The sequence below is a fragment of the Phaethon aethereus genome (assembly GCF_964289735.1).
Source record: "Phaethon aethereus genome assembly, chromosome: 2".
NCBI lineage: Eukaryota > Metazoa > Chordata > Aves > Phaethontiformes > Phaethontidae > Phaethon > Phaethon aethereus.
The window spans coordinates 1,459,044-1,482,936 of NC_138582.1; the positions used below are offsets into that span (position 1 = coordinate 1,459,044).

The 23,893-nt window shown below is 54.6% G+C and overlaps 1 protein-coding gene across 1 annotated transcript; it reads left to right on the forward strand.

Annotated features, from left to right (window-relative positions):
• Nucleotides 1-784: 784 nt before the first annotated feature.
• On the forward strand, nucleotides 785-1,651 carry MAFA (MAF bZIP transcription factor A; the record flags this gene model as incomplete). The annotated part of the gene is made up of 1 exon (XM_082014558.1): nucleotides 785-1,651. One exon carries the CDS (start codon nucleotides 785-787, stop codon nucleotides 1,649-1,651), a length of 867 nt encoding a protein of 288 aa, XP_081870684.1.
• Between the last annotated feature and the right edge of the window lie 22,242 nt (nucleotides 1,652-23,893).

Consider the following 23,893-nt stretch of genomic DNA (forward strand, 5'->3'; position numbering starts at 1 on the left):
GGAGGAGGGTGCCGGGGGGGGAGAAGGTCCCCGAAACTCTGCCCCCACCCCAGAGCGCCGAGCCCTCTCCCCACGGTGATTGACAGCCGCCCCGGGGCGTTGCTATGGGAATATGCAAATCAAGACGAGCGATAGTCGTTCTGATAGGTAGGAAGCGTCTGGGCCCGCCCCGGGAGGCGGGGCCTGGCCGCCCGTTCCCCCCTATATAAGGCGGCGGGCGGCCGTCAGGGCAGCGGCAGCAGCGCCGAGCACCGGCAGCGCGCGGGCAGGGTACGGGCAGGGGTTGCGGATCCCACCCCCAGGACGCCGCGTCCGGGCGGGGGAAGGAGGAGGAAGAGGAGGGCAAGGGAAGGCTCGCAGCCCGGGGAGGTGGGGCCGGGGCAGGAGCCAGGGGAGGCAGGAAGGGGCGGGCAGGGCGCTGCCTGCTCCTCGTCATTGGGAGCTGAGCCGCAGGCAGCGGCGGAGTCTTGTCCCGAGGAGCCGCAGAACCGTGCTGGAGAGCCACCCGGTCCCGCACCCACGGGAGACCCGCTTCCCGGTGGGGAAGGAACGCGCCGCCGGACCCCGGAGCTAAGCCCCGCCGGAGGCGTCTGCCTGCAGCCCGGGAGCCCCCTCGGAGGGTCCCGGAGCCCGGCTGAAGACCGCAGGGGAGCCCGGGCTGAGCCCCGTCGGTGGGTCCCGGAGCCCGGGCTGAGCCCCGGAGCCCGGTCAGAGGAGGTTCTCGGGACCCCCAACCCTCGGTGCCCGGGGGCATCGTCCCCCCCCGGTCCCTCCATGGACTGAGATGGCCGCCGAGCTGGCCATGAGCGCGGAGCTGCCCACCAGCCCCCTCGCCATCGAATACGTGAACGATTTCGACCTGATGAAGTTCGAGGTGAAGAAGGAACCGGCGGAGGCGGAGCGGCTGTGCCACCGCCTGCCCGCCGGGTCCCTCTCCTCCACCCCTCTCAGCACCCCCTGCTCCTCCGTGCCTTCCTCCCCCAGTTTCTGCGCTCCCAGTCCCGGTGGGCAACCGGTTGCCGGTCCCCCGGCTACCACCGCCGCCTCGCTGGGCTCCAAACCGCAGCTGGAGGAGCTGTATTGGATGTCGGGTTACCAACACCACCTCAACCCCGAAGCTCTCAACCTGACGCCGGAGGACGCGGTGGAAGCTTTAATCGGTGCCCCTCCTCATCATCACCATCACCATCAAGGGTACGAGCCTTTCCGACCGCAGCCGTTCGGTAACGAGGAGTTGCCGCCGGCCTCCCACCACCACCACCACCACCATCACCACCATCACCACCACCTGCGCTTGGAGGACCGCTTCTCCGACGATCAGTTGGTGAGTATGTCGGTGCGGGAGCTGAACCGGCAGCTGCGGGGCTTCAGCAAGGAGGAGGTGATCCGCCTCAAGCAGAAGAGGAGGACCTTGAAGAACCGGGGCTACGCGCAGTCTTGCCGTTACAAGCGGGTCCAGCAGCGGCACATCTTGGAAAACGAGAAATGTCAACTCCAGAATCAGGTGGAACAGCTCAAGCAGGAGGTGACCCGCTTGGCCAAGGAAAGGGATCTGTACAAAGAAAAATACGAGAAATTAGCCGCTCGGGGGTTCCCCAGGGAACCTTCCCCATCCGCCGCCCCCAAACCCACCGCTGACTTCTTCATGTGAGCCGCAAACCCGGTGGGGGGGTGTGGGATGTGGGGTGTGTCCCCCCCTTTTTCCTCACCCCCTCCATGTGGGGAGAGCAAAACCCCTCTGCTTGTAAAAAAAAAAAGTTATTTTTTATTTTTTTTCTTTCCACTGGAATTTTTGGGGAGGGGGACGTTGAACCCACGCACCCGTCAGGACTCGGGTGGGGAAGGGGACACACATACACACGCGGGACCTGGAGCCAGCCTGCATGCGGGACGTGTACGGCGCGTCTCCCCACCCCCCCCGGGAGCATCAGCGCCATCCAGGTGGCTTATCCCCTTCCTCCCCGCGTTCCCAACCCCCCGACCTTATTCTGCGTGTTTTACACCCCCATCTCTATTTTCCTTTTTTTGAGGGGTCTCCACGGATGGGCCGGGGGGGTCCCCGGCAGCGCTGCGCCCTGCCCGGCCGGCAAACCTGAGCCACCTTTAACTTATTCACCCCTTGTAAATATGTAGAAATTAGTTACTTTTCTGCCTCCCTTTTTTTTTTTCCTTAAGCTTATATTTTGCTTGGTGATTTACGAAAAAAAAAAACCAACAACAAAAAAACCTAAAAAAAATCGACAAAATCCTTTAGGAAAGAAAAAAAAAATACACGAGTCTTAAAAGTTTGTATGTAATAGCATGCAAATAATATCCGAGTTAATTTAACGATATTGGGAAGAAGCCGAATGCACTATATACAGCAATCAATTGGGTTAAATAATACTGTTTTATAGAGATTTAAAATTATCTATGCTCTTAAAAGTAGTGGGTTAGGGATGGGGAGGAGGGAGAGGTAACAATTCTAGGGTGACCTGAAAGGCAATATAGTAATATATGGACTGCAAACGGTTGGCTGCTATCTCACTATGCACCAGATTTATTTATTAACCCGCGGGAAGCGGAATATTATTTTAACCTCGCTGTTGAAAGAAGGAAAGAAAATGCACATTATTTCTCGCGGAAAAAAAAAAAGGAGCTAAAAAAAAAATCGTGCAATTTGTGCTTGGAGCGAAAGCGGGGCCGATCCTGCGTGGGGTGGTTTGTTTGGGTTTTTTTTTAACGAGTTGCTTATTTAAAGAAGAAAAAACACTAAAAAAAAAAAATTTTTGGGGGGTGGAGGGAGGAAATCACAAGGGTCTTGTGGACAAAGCGAGCTCGGGGAGCCTGGTGCATTTTAGGTACTGATCGTGCGAAGCGTTTTTAACGACCTGTTGTTTCGATTTGTGACGGTTTTAACGATGTTGCATCAAGATAAAAAAAACAAACTTATATTCAACTAGAGCCTGGGTCGGGTTTTCTCTGAACTTGCGGGGGGGAGGGATGTCCCTCAATATCCCCTTTTTCGTTTGGGGTTTCCTCCTCCTTCCCTTTGAGCCCTGGTTCGCTCCTGCCGGGACGTTGGGGGTTCAGAGGGATGAATCCAACGTTGACCCATCCCTTGGGAACCAGGGACCCACCATCAGCTCTGCCCCACCGAACTCTGGCTCTTCACTTTTTCCTGCTTTTTATATATTTATTTTTTTATTTCCAGCTGGGTACTATGGGTTGTTTTTTTTTTTTTTTCTCCTGGTCGGAGGGTCCCGAGGTGCCCCGGAGACCTTCATTCCCTGCGGCTGCCGGGAAAAAAAAAAAATCACCTTCGCCCCAGCTTGAATCCCAGCTTATCTGACACCATCCCCATGAGCTGCTAACTTGATTTTTAAACGGTAATAAATGATTTTTTTCTTTTCCTTTTTGGTTCTTTCCCTTTTGAGTTTTTAGTTAAGGCAGGAGGGGAGATTTAAAAAAACAAACAACAAAAAACCCAAACCAAACACACACACTTTCCCTAAAGGAAAGCTTTAGGGTTGGTACTTTTAATTTTTTTTTTTTACAAATGTTTTGAGTTTTTTTGGGACTCTTTGCAGGGAACGTATGTCCCCAGCAGCTCTGCCCCGCGCTGCTGGGAAGCTCGAGCACGGCCGCCTCGCTCACCGCTTTCCCTGGCCATGCCGGGCTCAGTGGGATGATTTGCAGCGCAGCCCTAGGTCCAACATATTCCTGAGCACTTTTTATACGTATTTATATAATTTTTTTAATATACTTTTTTTTCCACCTTCTATATTTCTTGCACAGGCTCAGCCGCGGCAGGTCCCCGGCACGCTGGCTGCGGCGTGTTTCCTCCCACCGCCCTCCATAAATCACCGCCGCGCTGATGCAACCCCTCCCTGGGACCGGCTCTCTCTGGGTCTTGTGGGGTGCGTGTGACCCCAGGACCCTCTGGTTCTGCCTCCCCTCCACCTCCCAGACCTCACCCCCCTATTTTCTTTGGCTGCTTCAGGCTTCTTGGCATCTTATTTCATGTCCAGAGGGGTTTTGGGTAGCCTGAGCTCGACTTGTTTTTTGGGATGGGAGCAGGGGCGCATGGAGGGACCCTTGCCCCATGCCTGATGCACTAGGGCTGGGCAGAAAGGTGTTTTTTTTGGGGGGGGGGGTGAGAGCTCACCCCCTATTCCTATTTTTCTTTAGGGCTGGGGAAGATTTTCAAACCCGGCTCTAAATAAAGATAACCCATCCTGCTTGCCTGCCCGCGCAGCCCCTCGCAGGACATCGCCTCCTCTCCCTGTCTGGGTTGGCTTTTGCGGGGGGTGAATCGCAGCTCCCTGGTGGGTCACTCCCCAACTTTTCCTCCCAACATCCCCTTCTTTTGGCTCATTTTTTTAGCGGGGAGAGCTCTTCCAGTTGCCTGCTCTGTGACTAAATAAGGAGAGTTTGGGGAGGAGAAGGGGTTTGGGGCTGGCCCCTTCCCCAAACCATCCCGGGTACCTCGGTTTCCCCCACCTGTTTCCTCACCCCTGCATCTCGCCATGGTCCACGCTCCCCATGGCCGTGTCCCGTGTGCCCCCCGGGGGCCGCTGTCCCCTTTACCAGCTGCAGTGGGGCTGGCTGGAGGAGCAGAGCTGGCTTTGGGGCTGGCTGGGGTTTTGGGGGGAGCGTTGCCAGGTGGGGGTCTCACCCTGGGGTCCAGCATGATGCTCGGCGATGCCCCACGACACCTTTCCCCACCGCCTCGGCAGAGCGAAGGCAGCAGTTTGGGGCTGAGGAAGCCGGAGTTTTAATTTTTTTTTTTTTTGCTCCCCTTGCCTTGGTGCCCAGCACCCTCGGCCCCTCCGTCCCCTCCTCTTGATTTATATTTCTTTTTTTTCCTGGTGCAGCACTACCTGAGTCTCACCATGTTGCTGCCCCGGGAGCAGATCATTTTGGTCATCATCCCCCCTTCGTCCTCCGAGGGCAGTTTTGGGCAGGGGAGTAGGGATGTGACCCCCAACTCCTTGCACTGCTGTGATTTTCTTATTTATTTATTCATTTATTTTTAATTCCCCACTGATCTATTTTCTTCCTCCTGGAAACCCCCCAAGCAGGGGAATAGCCGGAACAGAGCACGGGGTGTTACTGCTACCCGTTAATGGTGGTCCTCCGTAGGGGACCCCACCCCACAACAGTTCCTGGGGGCGATTTGGGGGCAGAATCCCACCCTTCTGCCCCGTCACAGCATTGGGGTGCAGTGGAGGACCACCCCCCACCCGGTGATCTCCATCCCCCCAACTCGTTCCGAGCTGCTCAAGCTCCCAGAGCCGGCTGTCCTGGATCCGGCCGTGCGCTTGTTTGGTGAAGAAACAATAAAAAACTGAAGCGGTTTGTGCCCAAACGGGGCTGGTTTATGACTTGTCTCCTTGTTGGGTCGGGAGTGCTGAGCCCCCCCACACACACCACGGGCTGGGTGGGTGTCTGGGTGCTCCCTGCTTGGTTTTGCAGTGGGTTTTTTTTTTGGGGGGGGGTGACAGTCCTACGTTGGCCTTTGCTGCAGGACCCCGTGTTTGCGCGTGGTCGGAGCGTGTCAGCCCGTGTTTTGGGACGGGGCGGCACGTCGGCGCGCGTCGCCCGTGCAGCGTGCCGCAGGGCTGCGGGTGCTCGCGGGGTGCCAGGTCTCTGCGCGTTAAAAGAGGGCGCGTGGATTTTTTTGAGTCTCTCTGACTTTTTTTTTTTTTTTTTTTTTTTTAAAAGCCTTTGTTGTTTTGGGATTTTTTTCCCTTGTTTCTCCTGACCTCCGGCCGTGGCCGGAACCCTCTTCCCCCGGCGGTCGCTGCTCTTCGGGGTTTGCGCAGGGTTGCAGGACCTCGGGCCACCACATGCTTCCCTCCTGCGAGGATCCGCAGCCGCTGCGCTCGTCCTGGGCACCTCCCGCAGCTCCCGCCCGGCCCCGCAGCCTTCGGGGGGCTGAGAGCAGCAGCCCCACGGCCTCACCCCAGCCCCACGGGCTGCGCCGAGGGGTGGCTGGCTCCGGGGGTAGGGGTGGAGGGACAAGCCCCGGGGCTTGGCACACGGTCCCCGCCGTACCACCTTCCCGCTGAAGCTTTTTAAAGCTGTTTTGAAGCTTTACTCACGCCTTGGGGTGCACCTGAAGGCGCCACGGGTGCCGCTGGGCTGGGAAGCAGCTGAAACTCCTCCAGCCATCCCCCCGATGGGCTTTGCGCCCCTGTCCCGCTGGGAAGAAGGATAATTCGGGGCGGTGCCCGGTCCCGAACACGGCAGCACCCCCGGAGTGCCTTGCCCAAGCACACAGGGGTGCTCCGAACCGGTTACGACTCTGGGCAAAACCGCCCGCCGATGGGTGCCGCGCGCTCCGTGCCATCCCCGGGTGACGGCGAGCCGGGTCGTTGCAGATGTAACCGCAACGGGCCGATCGATGCGGCATCGCCAAAGTCCCCTCCGCGCCTTCCTCCTCAATTATTGATGCTAATACCCAGGTTTGCAGCCGAGCCGCTGCTGCCTGTTCCGCGCGAGTCCCGACATCTTGGTAATACGATAACTCCAGCCCTCAGATATTAAATCATGGTTAGGAAGCGGGGTGGGCTGCCAGGCGTGCACAAATATGGGGCTTTGTTCGCTCAAAAAGCGTGAATTAATTAAATTCCCAGGAAAATAAATTCCACCCTACCCCCAAAACAAAAGCTCTGAGACGCCGCGCGGGACGAGTCGTCCTCAGGGCTGACGCGCTGCGAGCTGTGCCCGGGCTCAGTTCGGAGCTGGTATTTTTTGGCTCGAGGCGATCTGTATATTCTGGCTCGGCCGAAGTTTGCCTTTTGCACGTCCCCTCCCTCCCGTGCTCTGGGCCCGGCTGCCTCCTCGCTGCTCCCACGTCCCTGGGAGCCAAACGCAGCCCTGCTCAGCGTATATAAAACCATAGATGTTTATATAAAAATACATATATCCCCTGGCGAAACAGAGCTCGTGCTTCTGCCAGCTCACGGGCTCGCTCACTTCGGCACTTGCACGGCTCATCCCTACGGCTGGCGTTTATTCCTAGCGAAACGCAGAACCCTCTGCCTTCCCCCAGCCAGCGCATCCCTGTTGCACCGATATCACCCCTCACCTCGGCGGGAGCCGAAGTCCTTCCTGGCAGCCGGCACGCAGGAAGCCCCCATGCACACCCTGAAGAGGATCACAGCTGGGTTTTGATCCCAAACTCCTTGCTTTCCGGTGGGTTGGCATCACCCAGGCATGATGCTGCTGCGGGATGCAGGGATGCAAGGATACAGGACGTTGGAAGTGGGATGCAGGGTATGGGTGTGGGACGTAGGAGGTGGGATGCAGGAGGTAGGATATGGGATACCAGAGATGGGATGGAGCAGGTGGGATGCAAGAGGTGGGATGTAGGATGCAAGGATACAGGATTTTGGACGTGGGATGCAGGTAGTGGGATGCAGGATATGGGTGTGGGATGCAGGAGGTGGGATAGGGGATACCGGAGGTGGGACGGAGGAGGTGGGATGGAGCAGGTGGGATGCAGGAGGTGGGATGTAGGACGCAAGGATGCAGGACATTAGAAGTGGGATCCAAGGTAAGGGTGTGGGACGCAGGAGGTGGGATATGGGATACCGGAGGTGGGATGCAGGAGGTGGGATGTAGGATGCAAGGATACAGGATATTGGATGTGGGATGCAGGCAGAGGGATGTGGGATACGGCATGTTGGATGTTAGATGCAGCATATGGGATGTGGGGTGCAGGATGCGGGATGAGGGATGTGATGAATACGATATGGGAATTGGGATGCAGGATGTGGGGTGTAGGATATGGGATATGGGATATGGGATATGGGATGCTCCCCTTTCTCAGGCCCCTGTGGCTGTGTGAGCAGTGCCATGCACTGTGTGTTGGCTGTCGCTGTGCTGGGAGAAAGGGGAAACGCTGGATCACGCGTGAGGAGCAAGAAGGAGCCCGGCACTGCCCAGCCCACCCTTCCCCAGAGCGGACAAGCTCCAGCGGGGATGCAACGCCGACAATTAGCAGCAACGCCAACTCCTTCCAGGCACGTTTGATAACAATTTATTGGGTGCCGTCCCTCATCCCTACCCCACCCCTGCACGCAGGTGCGTGCGCCGATATCCACGCGTGCCATGTACGTGCGTAAACACACGCGTGCGCGTGCGGGAGGCGGGTGCGGGATGCGTACCCATGCGTGTGCGCGGGGAGACCGGCTGCATTGCCAAGTGGGAGATGCAAGGACAGCGTCAGTCCTCAGGTCCGGGAGTGATCGGGTCCCGCGAGCCACGGCCCTTTGCCGTCCCCGCTGCCCGTGCGGTGCGGCTCCCCTTGGTGTCATCGTCCCCAGCGCCCAGGCGTCCCCTCATCCCCAACGCTGGCCCCATGGCTCCTCGTCCCCGCCGAGCTCCCCGATGAAGTCATCAGCTTAGTGCCTAATCACCCACCCAGTAAAACGCGAAGGCTCCTTGTTTTGGGGTTTTTTTTGCCCTCTTTCCTCCCTTTCCGTGGGTGAAAGCGGGGGGAAGGGGAGGGGGGCAGGTAGAGCATCTTCCCCCCGCCAGCGCCGGGTTATTTATTCATGTGAGAGGCCGAGGCTGGAGCGCAGCTCAGCGCAGCCCCGGCAGCTGCCTGCTCCCTGGGAGCGCGAGCTGTAATTTGCACAAGCAAAAATAAACTAATTGTTATTTTCAATTTACATAGAGGGAAGGGGAGGGAGGCGGGGGAGGCGGCTGGGAGGGCGGGGGGGAGCCTCGCGCCGCCGACCTCTCCCGGGCGGCACGCGCCGTAGGACCAGCGCTTCCCCTGCTCCCGTGGGTCTCATCCTGCCGGCCGGGGGACGATGCTGGTAGCTGGAGGACTCATCAGCCTGTGCAGATGGAGGGCCTGGACCATCATCTTCCTCGCCCTGGGGACAGAGCTGCCGGCCCACTTCCAGCTGCGAAGTGCGAAGCCCGTCTCCACACAGGCACAACCCAAAGGGAGAACACAACTGCTTTCATCAGCTGGCTGAAAGGAAAGACCTGCCGGTGTCTGGTCACTTTTGGGGGGCTGAGGTAGGTTTATTTGGGGTTTTTCACTTTGGCCATGGTGTGTGGGGGTCAAAAAGAAGGGCCTGGTCAATGACAACCCCAAGAGACAAAACGGGAACTCGAGCTGAGGGGACACCCCACATATTCATCATCCCTCTTACTTCTTAGTGCGGGTCCTTTGCTTTCTGAGGCCTCTTTTGGGGGTGTTTTCATGCCCAAACACCTTTCACCCTAGGAGTTTATTGCTCCCACTTCTGCTTAGTGGACCAGTCTCTCGTTTGGACACCAGCAGTGAGTGTCTAGCCCTTGTTCTTACTCCTCAACCGATGGGGTGGCTGGAGGGACCATCCTAAAGGTTTCCCTGTAGGAAGACCTTAGACCTTTGAGGTTTTCAACCGCTTTCTCAAGCGAGAGCTGCAGAAGGGCACCTGATGGGGACATGCTTGCTGGACCTGGGCTTGTGATGGAGATGAGCGTGATGCTAAATAGCAGAGGGGGCTGTGAGTGGTCCTCTCTCATCAACTCAAGGCAACCCAGCTCCCTTCCTCCGGCCAGGGAGGAAGAAGAGATGGAAGAGGAACATATCCATGGTCTCATGCATTGGAGGGGTGGAGAATGGGGATGCTGGTGCTCACTGTCTCCAGCAGCATCCCCACCACGTGGCACGGGAGACCCCTGTCATGCCGGCACATCCCGGGAGCCTTTGTCATAACACTTCGAACGAGATGTCGCGGGCGTTTAATTTAGATTTATGCCAACAGGTTCTGTTCGTTAATTAAATATCAATTGATTGTTCGGAGAACACTTCCTTGGGTTTATCGCGTTTCTCAGAGACAAATCAAATTGCCATGTCATTAACTTGCAGCTATGTAATCCATACATAATTACTGTCTTATTAATACCTTCGAGTTACGAGGAAGTTTTAGGCAATTAATATTTGTGGGATAGTTTGTATCAAGTTAATTCCATCAGGGTTATGTTAATAATGCGGACATCTAATAAGCTGGATAATTAACGTCTTTCTCGTTAGCATCTTCTCAGATGCCAGTTAAATGTCAGGCCAGGCTTTGTGGCCAGGCTGCGTCTAATTAAACATGTTATTACAGTGGGACTCATGTCTGTTACATGTGAATTGAGCCAGGTTGGAGCAGCATGTGGCTCCCACCCTGCCTGGGCTGTGGATGCAAAATGAGTTTGGGAATGGTTTGGAAATGGGATCTGGGGACTGTTCATCAGCCAGGATGCAGGAGGAGGCATTTTTTTGCCTCGCAGGAGGGTCAGGATACTGCCCTGATCAGTGTTGGTCCACCATTGCTCGATTCAGAGCAGGGTTTGGGTTTAAAGGTCAGCCTTCCAAAAAAGTGGCCAAAACTGTGGGCTCCCTGATGCGCACATGGGCACAGTGGAGTGGGCAAGGTACTGTCCAGCCCCTGTGACCACATTTCCCCATCAAGCCCAGCCTTGGCTGCAACTCCAAAAATGATCACCATGAAAATTGAGGCAAATCTTAAGCTTAGCTTGAGCCAAAAGCTGAGGGTTTTGGTTGGATTTCTTCCTGGGTTGGCAGAAGGTTGGCCGGTGTCCCCCAGCCCTGGGATCACCTCACCCTACACTGCTTCCCTGGGGCTCTCGTGTTGCCTCATGCCTTGAGCTGGTGCCACAGGGAAAATCAGCAGGGGAATGTGGCTGTACGTGTCCCCATGGCAGGGACTGGTGGGATGTCTCCACCTCCTGGCACGGATGCTGCTGGAATGCCCACAGGACAGGGATGTGCATCAGCCGTGTAAGAGGTCTTGGCTGTAAGGTCTTCACGGGGAGACGTCCACGACCTGGCTGAGCCTGGATCTCTCTACCCACAGCCTTCCCTTCCCCAATGCTCATGAATAAAAGATTGACCCTACCTACCTGGCCTGTTTGTCTTTGTGAAATATTCATCAGTTGCTGATTAAGTTTTAAGGAAGGGACATGCTGCCCAGGTGGGTTGCCATGCTCCAGCTGCCCAGAGGCAGCGGGTTTGGGGTAGAAAGCTGTGGGGCTGGGATTTGCCCCCTCCGATTGCTCTGGGAGAGGAATGGGGAGAGTTTTGCTCTTTCCCTGCTCCCGGCTGGGGTCCCTGCAAGAAATCCTCGTGGGATAGTGGGGGACACACACACACCAGACTGGGCTCAGCTCCCATTTGGGAAGGTGACTTGATGCACAGCGAAGCCCGTCACCTCCAGAGCACACCAGAAAGAGTTGAATTCAGGAGAGGAGACACAAGCCTTGCCACCGTGACCACAGAGGAGAGAAAGGCCTTGGGTGACCTGAATGAGGTCCTCCATCCCTGGCGAGCGTGGTGGCTGCAGAGGTACTGTCTCCTTTCAACAGTGAAACCTTCCTGGGACAGCATTGCCATTGGGAAAAAGAGGGAATAAACCAAAATTAAAATAATTTTCCTTTGTGGTTATCCATAGTCCCTAAAATAAAGGCTCTGCTGCTTATCTCTTCCCTCCCCTCTTCTTGTCTCATTGCAAGGGCAGACAGGAGACACTCAGAAGCTCATTTTTTATTGCAATTAGGAGTTCAGCTAATGCTCTCCCCAAAAGGGTTCTTGCTGGGGTTGGCCCTTCATGTGCACCGTTCTGGGACAGGCTGGGGAAAGAGAAGAGGGAAAGATGCTCCATCACCTGATGTGCTGGGGGCCATGCTCACACTGCCATCGCTGGCAAGGTTGCCCCAGGCAGCCTCCCTGCCCAGAGGTTCCTGTCCCGTGAATACTTCAAGAGCCAGCATGGGGGTCCTGAGCATCTCCTGGGACAGGGCATTAGTGCAGGCTGAGGAAGCATCGGACAGGCAGCAGAGGAGTGAAGAAAACTGCAATGAAAACCAAGCAAAAAGCTGCCAAAGTCACAAGGTCAGGTATGAAATATTGATTGGGCCGTGCCACGTTGGAAGGGAGGTGTGGAGGTCCTGGTGAGGCTGCGGTACCCCAGGTCTGGCTTCCTTCTCACTCATCACAAATGCACAGCCAGCAAAATTTCAGGCGGTGGTTAAAGATGTATGAACCTAATCTTGCAACAATTGGACCTGTCTAGCACCTGGTCTGCCTGGTGTTCCTCTCCTGCGCTCTGTGAAAGGTGGATGGTGGGACTGAGAGGGGAGACATGGTGGCCCCAGTGTGAGTGACACTGTATGAGCTGGGCCCTGTGGGAAGAGTCAGGTGTTGTTCTGGTGGTGCAGCGGTTCGGCGGGAGGGATGAGCCACAGGACAGAGGTGGTTGCATGGGAAGGATCGGAAATGGGATGAAGGTTGTTGCCCAGGAAGGACAGGCAACAGGCTGGAGGTGGTTGAGGTGGGAGAGTTGGGCAACGGGATGGAGTTGGTTGGGTGTTAAGGATGGGCAGTAAGGATGGGCAGTGGAGTGGAGATAATTTACCAGGAGCGATGGGCAATGGGATGGAGGTGGTTGAGTGGGAGGGATAGGCAATGGATTTGAGGTGTTTGAGTTGGAGGGATGGGCAATGGGAGGCAGGTAGACTGTGGGAGGAATGGGCAACGGGGTGGAGGTGGTTGGATGGGAGGGATGGAGCCTTCAGTTGAAGGTCTGTCCCCAGATGGGGACTGTGTTTCCCTTTTTGGGGCAGTCATGTAGCCTGTTTGGCCCCTCCGTGCCTGGTCTGTGTGAGCCTGCGGGGGTCTGCACCAGGCATCCTCCCCAGATCCACCACCATGTCCAGCAGACAAATCAGCCCCACACCCGAGGACCATCTCCTTCCTTCCCTGCTGCCGCATCTCCTCCGGACAGCCGCCCGACCACCCCGAAGATGAAGTTCCCAAGCCGCTGTTGAATCAACTCTTCCAAGAAATAACACCCCATCAAGAGCTGTATTTCCTTACACAAATAATCCCCTTTTGCCTCCGTGCAAGCTCATTAGCATTCCCACACGTCACCGCGTGGATCGATGTGGTGCTGGGCCAACGCACGGCAGTCGATTCCTGTTTGCTGGGAGACTTTACTTCCCCGTCTAATCAGGCAGGGCCCCGCTGACGGCAACGTCTTTCTCCCTGCTTTTTGCTCCGGTATTGGTCACCCGCTGATTCATTTCCAATGGGTCAGTTCATCAGAGAAGGAAGCTCTCGGGCTTAATTAGAAACGGGTAATGGGAGTGCACGTTATCGTGCAACTGTCCAGCGGTGGCTATTGCGGAAGCGTGCCGGGAGTTTCAGCTTTTCGTAAAATAAAATTTAAAAAACCTTGGAATAAAAGGTCTCCGGTCTTCATGCTGGCAAGGACAGCGTCCGTCACGGGAGCTGATACAAGCGGCTTCGTTGCCACCTGCCTGAGCCTGCAGGCAGCCTGCCCCAGCCCCCTCCACAGGCAGCTGCCTGTCGCGGGCACCTTGTGGGGATGCTGAGCTCCCGAGGTGGTGAGTGCCACCAGATACTAGGGGACGGAGCGATTCTTTGCTGCGGAGACCTTACGCAACGGGAGGGCAGCATCCGTGTCCAGTATCGTCCCCCCAGGAGCTACGTGGCGCGCGGGTCCATGCACACGTGCTCGCTGCCGCCGGCTTTGCTGGCTCTGGGTCTCCTTGCGAGGAGCTGCCGAGTCAGCAGCCTGCACATCTGCAGCGCGGGACCCACCGGAGGACGATGTTCATCAGTGTTTTTTCTCCCGGACTTTGGCAGCCTCCCTGCGCTCGCAGCTGTGCCTGCGCCCTGGGAAATAAGCTCCGGCGGCTTCTCCGCTGCCTGCTGGGGGCTGCACCCTGTCCCCAGCCGCTTTTGGGGCCGTAGGGACAGATGCGTCCCCCTCCGGCGGGTGAGCCGGAGGGAGGGAAGATGCTGCTAATGCCCCAGTAATGAGGGGTGCTGCCCTGGCATAAAGCAGCTTAGTCCCTATCCTTGCTCAGACGTGTTGGTGCTCCTTGGAGCACCTTTGGACACAACCTCCACCAAGGAGAGCGTCCTGCACAGCACTTGCTGCTGGACCAAGCGGCATTGTCAGGGTCCCAAACCCTCCCCGTGATGCTTGAAGGGTGGAATAAGGTGTTTATGGGGCATGGGAGACTCATTAGGATGGGGGTACCCGCGCTGCTGGCTGCACCCACCTCCAAGTGCAGGGTCCCAAGCGGCACGTGCCGCTCGGCTGTGCTCTCACACCATCACGCAGTCACCATCCGGAAGCTGGGTGCTGTTTAATCAAGATAATGCACTGTACTAAGGCAATGCTTCCCCATCAAGGCAACGCTGCGCTTTTTATGGGCGCTAATGAATTTAGCCTCAGTGGGAATCGGTGGGAGGGGTGGAGGGGAATCTTCTCCCAGTAAGGACTAGGGAGCTGGTGGAGTCACTATCACTGGAGGTGTTCAAAAAAACGTGTAGATGTGGCACTGCAGGACATGGTTTAGTGGGCATGGTGGTGTTGCGTTGATGGTTAGACTTGATGATCTTAGAGGTCTTTTCCAACCTGAATGATTCTGTGATTCTGTGGCCTCTAACCCCATTCTTGGAGAATAACCTTTCCCAGTGCCTCAGTTTCCTTGGCTGCAAGTATGCAGGGGCGGGACTGTGGCTTGGCCCATCTAGCTGAGGGTTATATTATGTTGTCCAAGGGACTTTTGGGGCAGGGACTGCCATGTGCATGTGCTTTCAACCCTGCTTTCCATCACCTGGATTTCCGGCCTCCTTTCCCATACCCTCATCGCAGCGGCTGTGGTTGGGGGGGGCAGCGCTGCTGGGGAAGGTGGAGGGGACGGGGTGCAGGAGCCGTGGAACTGCCACCCCAAAGGCATGGGGACACCTGAGTGGCAGTCGGTGAGGACAGGGTGGGTTTGCTCTACCCTCGCTGGACCTATGTGTTTTGTTTTTGCTCTGTGCTCCCTTCCCCATGGGCATCGGCGCTCCGTGGGGGTTGGAAGAAGGAGGGGTGCAAGGTGGGGGGCTCAGTGCAGGCTGCCACTCGCTCGAGAGAGAGCTTTGTGCTGTGGTGTAATCAGCACTCACTTATTCTCTTTGATTTTGTTTTTTTTTTTTCTCCTTTTTGTTGTTGCTATTTTTCATGTTACCACACTGTTGGCAGTTTCCGCCCCCCCTCCCTCCCTGTCTCCCCCTTCCCCTGTGATACACCAGAAACCTGAGACCAGGAATCATTCGGGTTGCAAAGGACTCTTAGTGGGTCACCCATCTCCTGCTGTGGCACCTTCCAAGCTGTTAACCCTACCCACGCTGCCAGAGCAATCCTCCACGCAGCCCCTTGTCCCCGTGCGGATCCCCATGCTGAAAACCCCAGCGAGCCTGAAATCCCCCAGCAGAAGGGCCAGAAGAGACAGGTTTGGGGGCCTTTGGGCTGGAGAAAATGGCTTTGTGATCAGACTGGGGTGCTGGATGGTCTGCTGGGTGGTGGCCAGGGCATTTATTACTCTTTTAGGGATTTGGGGTAGCGTGGCTGCAGTAGCTGTGGGGGGAACGGGGGTGGGATGGGACATCGGAGGATGGTAGGGTAGGCTTGTGGTCAGCGTGGCTCCATGGGCAAAGCAACAGCGCAACAAGGTATTTTGGGGCTTTGGGTAGGGTTTTAAGCACTGAGGTGCTCAGGGATACTCGGGGGCATTGGAGCTTTCACGGCGAGAGGGTGGGATGGTCTTATGGAGGCACGGTGATGCTGTGAGCAGTAGATCCTCCTGGGATGCTGGGGACAGTCTCGTGGGCACCAAAACACTGGGGGACACTGGAGCAGGATTTGGGACAGAAGTCTTTTCAAGGACAGGGGTGGAGGTGTGAGCAGCTGGGCAGCACCGCGGGCAGGGAGGTGTTTGGGAATAGCAGGATTAGACCCATTGGCCCACAGTTATAGAGGGACAGTGGGTGGGATTTGGGGCACCACAGTAATCCGGGATGGGTGGATGATCGGTGCACTGTTGTTATTAGATATTGGAGATGAGGGGCTAGGAAAGAGAGCTACGTTATTTTCCAGCTGCATCAAGTAAAAATGGACTATAGAATATTAGAGAAAAAGCAAAGGAAAGAAAATAGAGGGTCTTGCTTCCTTGATGGCGAGTCCTAGAAAAGGATCATATTTGACCTTTTCAGTGCAGAGCAGAGGCTGAAGGACTCTTCCATGCCAGACCCTGCACCAAGGGGCTGCACCATGCCCGGTGCATGCTCAGAGGGGGCCTGGGCAGCACTGGGAGGCTCTTCTTCTCCCAGCTGCACCCTTCCTGAGTGCTGCTATGGGAGAACAAGGCTTTTTGCTATTTGCTGGCTTCATCCACGTGCTGGCAGGGAAAGGAGAGGGAGATCTGTTTGCTCCTCTCAGCTGACCACAAGATTGCAACTTCTGCACGGCAGCTTGGGTTTGGTCATTGGGATTACTGGCTTTGCTCTTCTGTTCCCACGCTTTCTTCACAGACCATCTCATAGGGAGAGTCTGGACAGCTCCACCATGTCCCTTAGTCCTTTTCGGGGTGCAGGAGCCCATGTATCATGCAGAGGGCTGTCCCAACTACACAGAGCAGGTTTTTGATAGAGCCTGTGTAGGAACACGCTCTCTGGGTCCTGGATGTTGCTTTGGTCTTGCCTGATCTGGCTGGTTCATGGGTCAAATACGGGGGTGAGAAATTGTGTCCAGCACAGAGAGAGAGCATCAGGTTGCTACAGCATGCAAGTTCAGCTGTGGATGGACAACAGTGAGCTGGGTTCATGTAGTTACATTAACACCAGCCCTGGTGTGGGGCTGTTGGCCACCACATCCACCGCCTGTCCCCACCAAGCTCCTCTTGTCCCACAGTCCTGGCAACTCCTTCAGCCCATGCAGGAAAGCACTTGCTCTAGAGGGTTACCACCAATCCCCAAAGCGAGGGGCTGCTAAAGAGAAATAGCACCATGAGGATATCAAAGTGACCTTGAAGAGAGTAAAAAAAAAAAACAGGACAAAGGGTAATTATTTTAAACTGAAAGAGGGTAGATTTAGACTAGATCTAAGGAAGAAATTCACATCCATAAGGATGGTGAAACCCTGGCCCAGGTTGCCCAGAGAGATGGTCAATGCGCCATCCCTGGAAACATCGCAGGTCAGGTTGGATGGGGCTCTTGAGCAACCTGATCGAGTTGAAGATGTCCCTGCTCATGGTGGGGGGGTTGGACTAGATGACCTTGAAAGGTCCCTTCCAATCCAAAGTATTCTTTGATTCTGTGATTCTATGATTCTAAATTCATCATGGATAAAGACAGGCTGACTGTTCTTCCAGTATTTGGGGAGGTGTGTGCTTCTCTCCCTGCTTGTTTATCACCTGAAGATATCTCAACCTTTTTGATCTTTTCCCAAAAATTCATCAGAAGATGCAGAGAAGTGCATCAGCTCCTACGTGCTACATCAAGAAAGTTGCAGCTTAAACAGATTTTTTTTTTCTTTCCTTCTGATGGTAAGTGGGATGTTTGAGTTGAATCAGTGTTGACTAAAACCAACATGGGGCTGTTAGCTGTGCGAACATGAATCACTGGCCCTTGCTCTGTGCTCCGTGATGTCGTCTTTCCCTATTGCTTGGTCCCCAGTTAACCACCAATACTTCTAGGAAATTTAAAAAAATCCCCAAAAGTGTAGAACAAGGCAGAATTACTGATGTGATGCACAAATGGGGATAGAATGATATGAGATGACTTCTGAGGCCTCTTTAGCCACCACAGCTAAGACAATACCCAATTTTCAGGCTTCTCTAGCCCAAGTTGTGAAGCAAGCGGAGGTGTGGGGGTGATTCTCATGACCGAATATTAACTGGTGGTTTTAAAAACAGCCACTGTTTAAGCAGAAGACTTTTCTGCACCTCATGGTGACACATGCATTGTGTGGCTAGAGAGCCCCTGGTCACCAGGGTTGTCAGTCAGGCATCTTTTAATGATGCTAAATTCACTTAAAAAAATCCCAACAAAACAGCAACAAACCACAAAGAAGAAATATTTAAGCAACCAAAACAAAACCTGGCCAGGATCCATAAAGCAAAGAGCTGAGCAAATTGGGGCAATCGTCAAGGGAGGTCAAATCTGTTGCCTGTCAAGGCTGGCAGTTTCCTCTAGAAAGGACTTGATGTAAATCATCTCCCCGTAACATGTGCGGTATCCAGGGGCAGCTCTGGTTTCCTAATGCACATCGTTTCCGTGGGGCGAGTTTTGCATACGCAGCCGAGGCCGATTTTACATCACACTGAGCATTTAGCACCGACTCGCGGCTGCTCCTCTCCTGCTGTCTTTCCCGGTTGTGTTTTGATTCGGTTTGATTGCACTGGGTTTGCGGTTGGGGTGGTCTTTCCCGGCGGCATGGGAGCGCAGGAGATGGGTTCGACATCATGATCTGCACCGAAGTGCCAGAGTGAGAAGCAGCACGGTGATTAAAGCCACCTCCACCTCAGAAAGAAGCCATGTAGCTCCTAAAGGCACCTATAACTTCCCCAAGAGGCTGGGCTTCTGGCTGCATCTCTGCCGCTAAGCTCAACGGTCCTGATGGTGGCCGGCATGGCAGCGTTTGTGTCCAAGCAGCCAAATTTAGTTCCAGCGTGAGGTGGCCTCGTCTAATGTGCCTTTTAGCCCTGGTGCCCACGAACAGTCCCTGGCATGGTCTGATTTACTAGCCTTTGCATGTGCAGCTGTCTAAGCCCGCAGGAGGAGGTGGCCATGCTCCAGCGTGTCTCCAATAACCCTTTCCATTATGGTGATGGGTCCAGGGGAAGTATAGAGAGGTCTTGGGCAGAGGAAAGGTGAGCTGGGGTTTAAAATGAGGTTGTCAGCAATATCTCTGTTGCTTTCTAGCCCCATTTCCATTGGTGTTTGCAACTTGCCCCAGCTCCTGGGCAAGCCCTGAATGGTGGCTTGCAGAGTGGCAAAGCCCAGTGGTGCAGAGGAGACATCCAATCCTGCATAGTCCAAATCATCTTCGTCTTATCCCCCAAGGTCTCTTCTAATGCTATGTCCGCAGGGCTGAGATGGAGGGTGCTCAGCACTCCAGAGCAAGGATCCAGCTCTTGGTGCCTCTCGACTGGCGGCTTTCCAGGGCTGGTTTTTGGGGTGCGCTCACTACAGTTTAATTCCTGTTGTGTCCATCGCATCTTTTCTTCCTCCGCCCTCCATTAAATAATTAACAGTGTTCTTCATGTTGCTTCCAAGTTCCCGTCTGTCCCGCTTCTCAGCCTCCCCCATCCTTGCCTAAATGAAACACTGTCAGGGCTCTCAACAGCCGCCCGGAGCAAGGCATTTAGAAATGAAAGCGCCCGAGTCCGTGTGCTCCATTAAAATCCACTGGAAGCTGCTTACGGTACGGGGGATGCATCTTAATACCGATGATTTCAGGAAGCCGGTGCAAGAGGTGGTGTCTCCTATGGAGAGTGACCAAGACTCGAAAACAATCTGTCTGCATCAGCCTTTGCAGAAGTCTTCAGAGCTTCCGTCTCACCACTGGTGATGCATGAGTGGAGGCTGACTTTGAAGCAGCAAACAAGCCACGCAGAAATCAAAGTGAGAAGCCCACAGATCCCAAATTTTTTACTCTTCCAAGCTGATCTTGCTTTCACGGCAGGAGGATTAGGATGGAGATGCTGAAGGTGGATTTGCTAGAGGTCTAGTTGCAATGTGGGCAAACTGCTGCCTGGGGACGTGGTTGGAGAGTTACGGGAGATGGCAGGGGTGAAGAACACATCCCACTCTTCCTCCCTTGTGTGTGCAATCATGCCCATGAGGCTGCGTGCTACGTCTCATTTGTCTGGGGCTTTCCCTGCCTGTCTGGGAAGTGCAAGACTTGCTGTTCCGGGGCAGTTTAGCAGAAGCCAAAAAACCTGCTTGAGGTGAAGAAAATTAAAGCCATTAAAAGCACAAAAGAGCAATCAAGCCTCAACCTAAATTTCCTCCGTTCTTGCCTGCTTGCAGAGCTGAAGGAGACCCAGGCTTGTGGGGTGGCTGCGTTATACTTGGGTAGTGCAGCCTGGCTGGCCGTCAGGTACCGCAAGTTTCGGCCGATGATACGTGAGCATCTCCCCTTGGGCCAGGCAGCCTGGGTCACCCTGTAGTCACTGGAGGGAGTCACTGGAGATTCATTCAACCTAAAGTAAATGGTTATGTTTGTTTGGTTGAATGCACCATAAAAATGTTGGCTTTTCTCTCCGGACTGTGAATGAAGCCATGGGTACGCAGCTCACGTGGAGACAGGTACAACAGAGACATCTAAATTTAGGGGAGATGCTAATGCTTTCTGCTGAGCCCTCGTTGTCTCGGTGCACAAAACGTGGTCTCTGCAGCCCATGTTTGAATGACCTGCAGACATTGTACCTCAGGACCTCAGAGCTGAGGGCCAAGCAGTTTTGCAGGACAGGAAAATTATTCAGCTCAGCTTGTTCGTTGCCCTAAACCAGCTCTTTGCCTCTCAAGTCCTTTGAGCTTTGGAGTGTGCTGCCTGTTGAATTAACAAAACCGGCATCCATATCACTCTTCCTCTGGGTCCAGGTGGTGCTTGACGTGTTCCAATACTACAATAACAAGGTCCATTAATAACTTGGGGGTAGGTGGGGGTGGCTAATAGCAAGACAGAGGAGTGACTAATAATTGCTGTAGGTGTGGTGGGCCAGCCATGACTTCAAAGTTGACCTGTCCTGTGCAGCCTTATGGTCCTGAGAGCACTCCAAAGGTTTGGTACTTCACCAAGACCAGTGATGTGTGGGGTCTGTTTGCAGTAATATTGCCCCTGTGGATAGAGTGATGTTATAGAAATGCTGTGACCCCCAAAAGTAGGTTTGCAGGGCCGTCAGCCACATGCCATCCTTCAGAGCTTGGGACTGTCTCCTAGAGGATGTCACCAGAGCAGTTAGTGCCCTGGAGGACTGTGCTGGAGAAGATTTGGGCTGTGTGAGGTTAAATGGCAGGGGAGACATGGGCATGCCCTGGGGTGAGAAGAAGAGAAAAGAGAAGGATGTTGGTATGGGAAGGGAGAAGAGCAGCACGATCCCTTTGCTGATGAAATGAAGAAGTGAAGTCTTTGAAAGCCCTTTGCAGGCCATTCCCCCGTGACCACTTTGGCAGCACATACAAAGGCATGATGGTGGGAGCAGCGCCCAGGGCTGAGGCCACCATGCTGGTTGCTTCTCCATTCTGATTATTTCATAAGGCAAAGCAAACTACCAGGCATTTGAAATGCTCCAGTACAGCGGCTAAAGGTCTGTGAAGCATTAACACTGATGAGGGCTTTGTCTTGATTAATTCTTTATTATTTTCTTTCAGGCCAGCAGTGGGTTTGTAGCGACAGTCAAGTGGGAGTTGAGGTCATCTGAGTGCCAAGGAGACCTATGTGCTGGACAAGTCCCTGGAGCCTTTGTGCTGTTCATGTAGAGGAAACTTCTCCAGCAGTTAGGGCATCATTTGCTTTCTCCTTCTCTCTCGGCCTCTCTGCTGAGGCTGCCAACAGGGGCTGGTGTTCATGACCTGCCCCAGTACTTCACAGGGGCGTGTGGGTGAGTATAGGGTTTCATGCTCCAGCTGAATTGTGATGATAGTGTCTAAAAGCAGTCATCTCGCATCCCTTCTGTCCTAGCTATGTGGCCCTGCCCTGTCCCTTGGACCAGCACTGACCATGCTCTGAGCCCATGGAGAGCTGGTCCAGGAGTGCTCCCCAGCACGGAGTATATCACTTCTGTTGTAAGGTGGTTTTCTGCTGGTTTAGCTCCTTCAGTGGGACTGGATGAGCTCTGGTACCAGGCCACATGGATGGGTTTGGGTAGAGAGACTGGCCCTTCGAGTGGCAGCCAGCTATTTCACTGGCTTGTCTCCATTGCAAAGTTGCCTTCAGGAACTGGGATACTCTTGGCTCCTTCTCTGCCATCAGTTCCCATGAGCTGGATCACTCTGGGGGCATTGAAACACCTTCCCAGGGCACCTAAAGTGGATGAATCATGTTCCCAGGTGGAGAAATCAACCAAAGTGTGTGCCCTGGGGCCATGCTACTGCCTTGTGTTAATGCAGCTGTCCTTGGGACCTGCCCAGAGCCTGTCCCTGGGGCGATTTGCACTAAAAATCTAACTTCTGAATTTTTGGATGGCAGAATGGGTCTTTCCTGCCCCATTCCCAGAAAGTCCCCAGGTTTGACTTAGGAAGTGCCTTAAGACAAGCTTCAATGCTTTTAGTAAGGCAGTAGTGTACCAGTCCTGAGGGCAGTAAAAACATGGGTGAACCAAAGGCGCTGGCTTGAAAACAACATCCTGGGTGTAGAGGAGAGTGCAAGAAGGATGCTTCACACATGGAGTTGCCTTAGTTCCTACCTCTCCAGGCATGCAGCTGATGGGGTGCCTGTTACAATGTCCCAGTCTCTTCTTCCTGCCTCCAGCCTGTCCTCAAAACCTATTTTTCACCAGTTCTTTTCACATTATGTTTTACTTGTTTTGGTTTTTGTTTTATGTTGCCCAACTAACAAGCATATAATTCTCTCCTTCCCTTGTCTTATGTTATAGAATCATAGAATGGTTTGGGTTGGAAGGGACCCTTTAAAGGCCATCTAGTCCATCCCCCCTGCCATGAGCAGGGACATCTTCAACCAGAGCAGGTTGCCCAGAGCCCCGTCCAACCTGACTTGGAAAGTTGCCTGGGATGGGGCATCTACCACCTCTGGGCAACCTGGGCCAGGGGTTCGCCACACTCATTGTGAAAAATGCTGTCCTTATGTCTAGTCTAAATCTCTCCTCTTCTAGTTTAAAACCATTACCCCTTGTCCTATCGCTACAGGCCCTGCTAAAAACCCCGTCCCCATCTTTCTTATCAGCCCCTCTCAGCCCTGGCAGCTGCAGGAAGGTCTCCCCGGAGCCTTCTCTGCTCCAGGCTGAGTCCCCCCAGCTCTCCCAGCCTGTCCTCCCAGCAGAGCTGTTCCAGCCCTCGGAGCATTGCTGGGGCCTCCTCTGGCCCCGCTCCAGCAGGTCCATGTCTCTCCTGTGCCGAGGGCTCCAGAGCTGGACGCAGCACTGCAGGGGGGTCTCCCCAGAGCGGGGCAGAGGGACAGAATCCCCTCCCTCACCCTGCTGGCCACATGTGCAGCCCAGGACACGGTTGGCCTTTGGGCTGTGAGCACACGTTGCCGGCTCATGTCCAACTTTTCATCCCCCAGGTCCTTCTCCATGGGGCTGCTCTCCATCCCTTCACCCCCAGCCTGTGCTGCTACTGAGGGTTGCCCTGACGCAGGTTCAGGACCGTGCACTTGGCCTTGCTGAACCTCATGCGGGTCACATGAGATGATTCCTTGAGCTTTTCCAGGTTCCTCTGGATGGCATCCTGTCCCTCAGGCATCTCAACTGCACTGCTCAGCTTGGTGTCATCTGCAAACTTGCTGAGGGTGCACTCGATCCCACTGTCTTTGTCATTGATGAAGACATCAAAGAGTACTGGTCCCAGCACGGGCCCCTGAGGGACACCACTCCTCACTGATCTCCATCTGGACATTGAGCCGTTGACCACCACCCTGTGGATAATGATTGCTTTGAATCAGGCTATATCCTCAGGATATAGGACAGGCTGTGTCTGTATTGGCTTGGGCAGTATTTAATGCAGCAGCTGCTGGTGGCAGCAGGCAGCTGAAAGGAAGTTGCAAGAAACTCCATGGGGCATTACGAAACAATCTGAGCTTGGGGAAATTTCTCAGTCCCCCTCCTCACTCAAAGGCTGGATTTTGCTTTCTCTGTCTCTCAGGAAAAAGGATCCCTGACTGCTACTGGCTTGGGGTGGGACTTGGAGCCAGAGCCTGGTCTCTGAATGCCAGCTCAGCTTTGAGGGGGAGAAGCTGAGAGCTGGAAAATGTTAAAGACCCATTAGATCATCTGCTCCATCCCCAGGAGGGCCAGCAGGATTGTCCCCCCGAGGTGGCTGGGATGGAAACGCCTGCTTTTGCGGGGTTTTCATGGT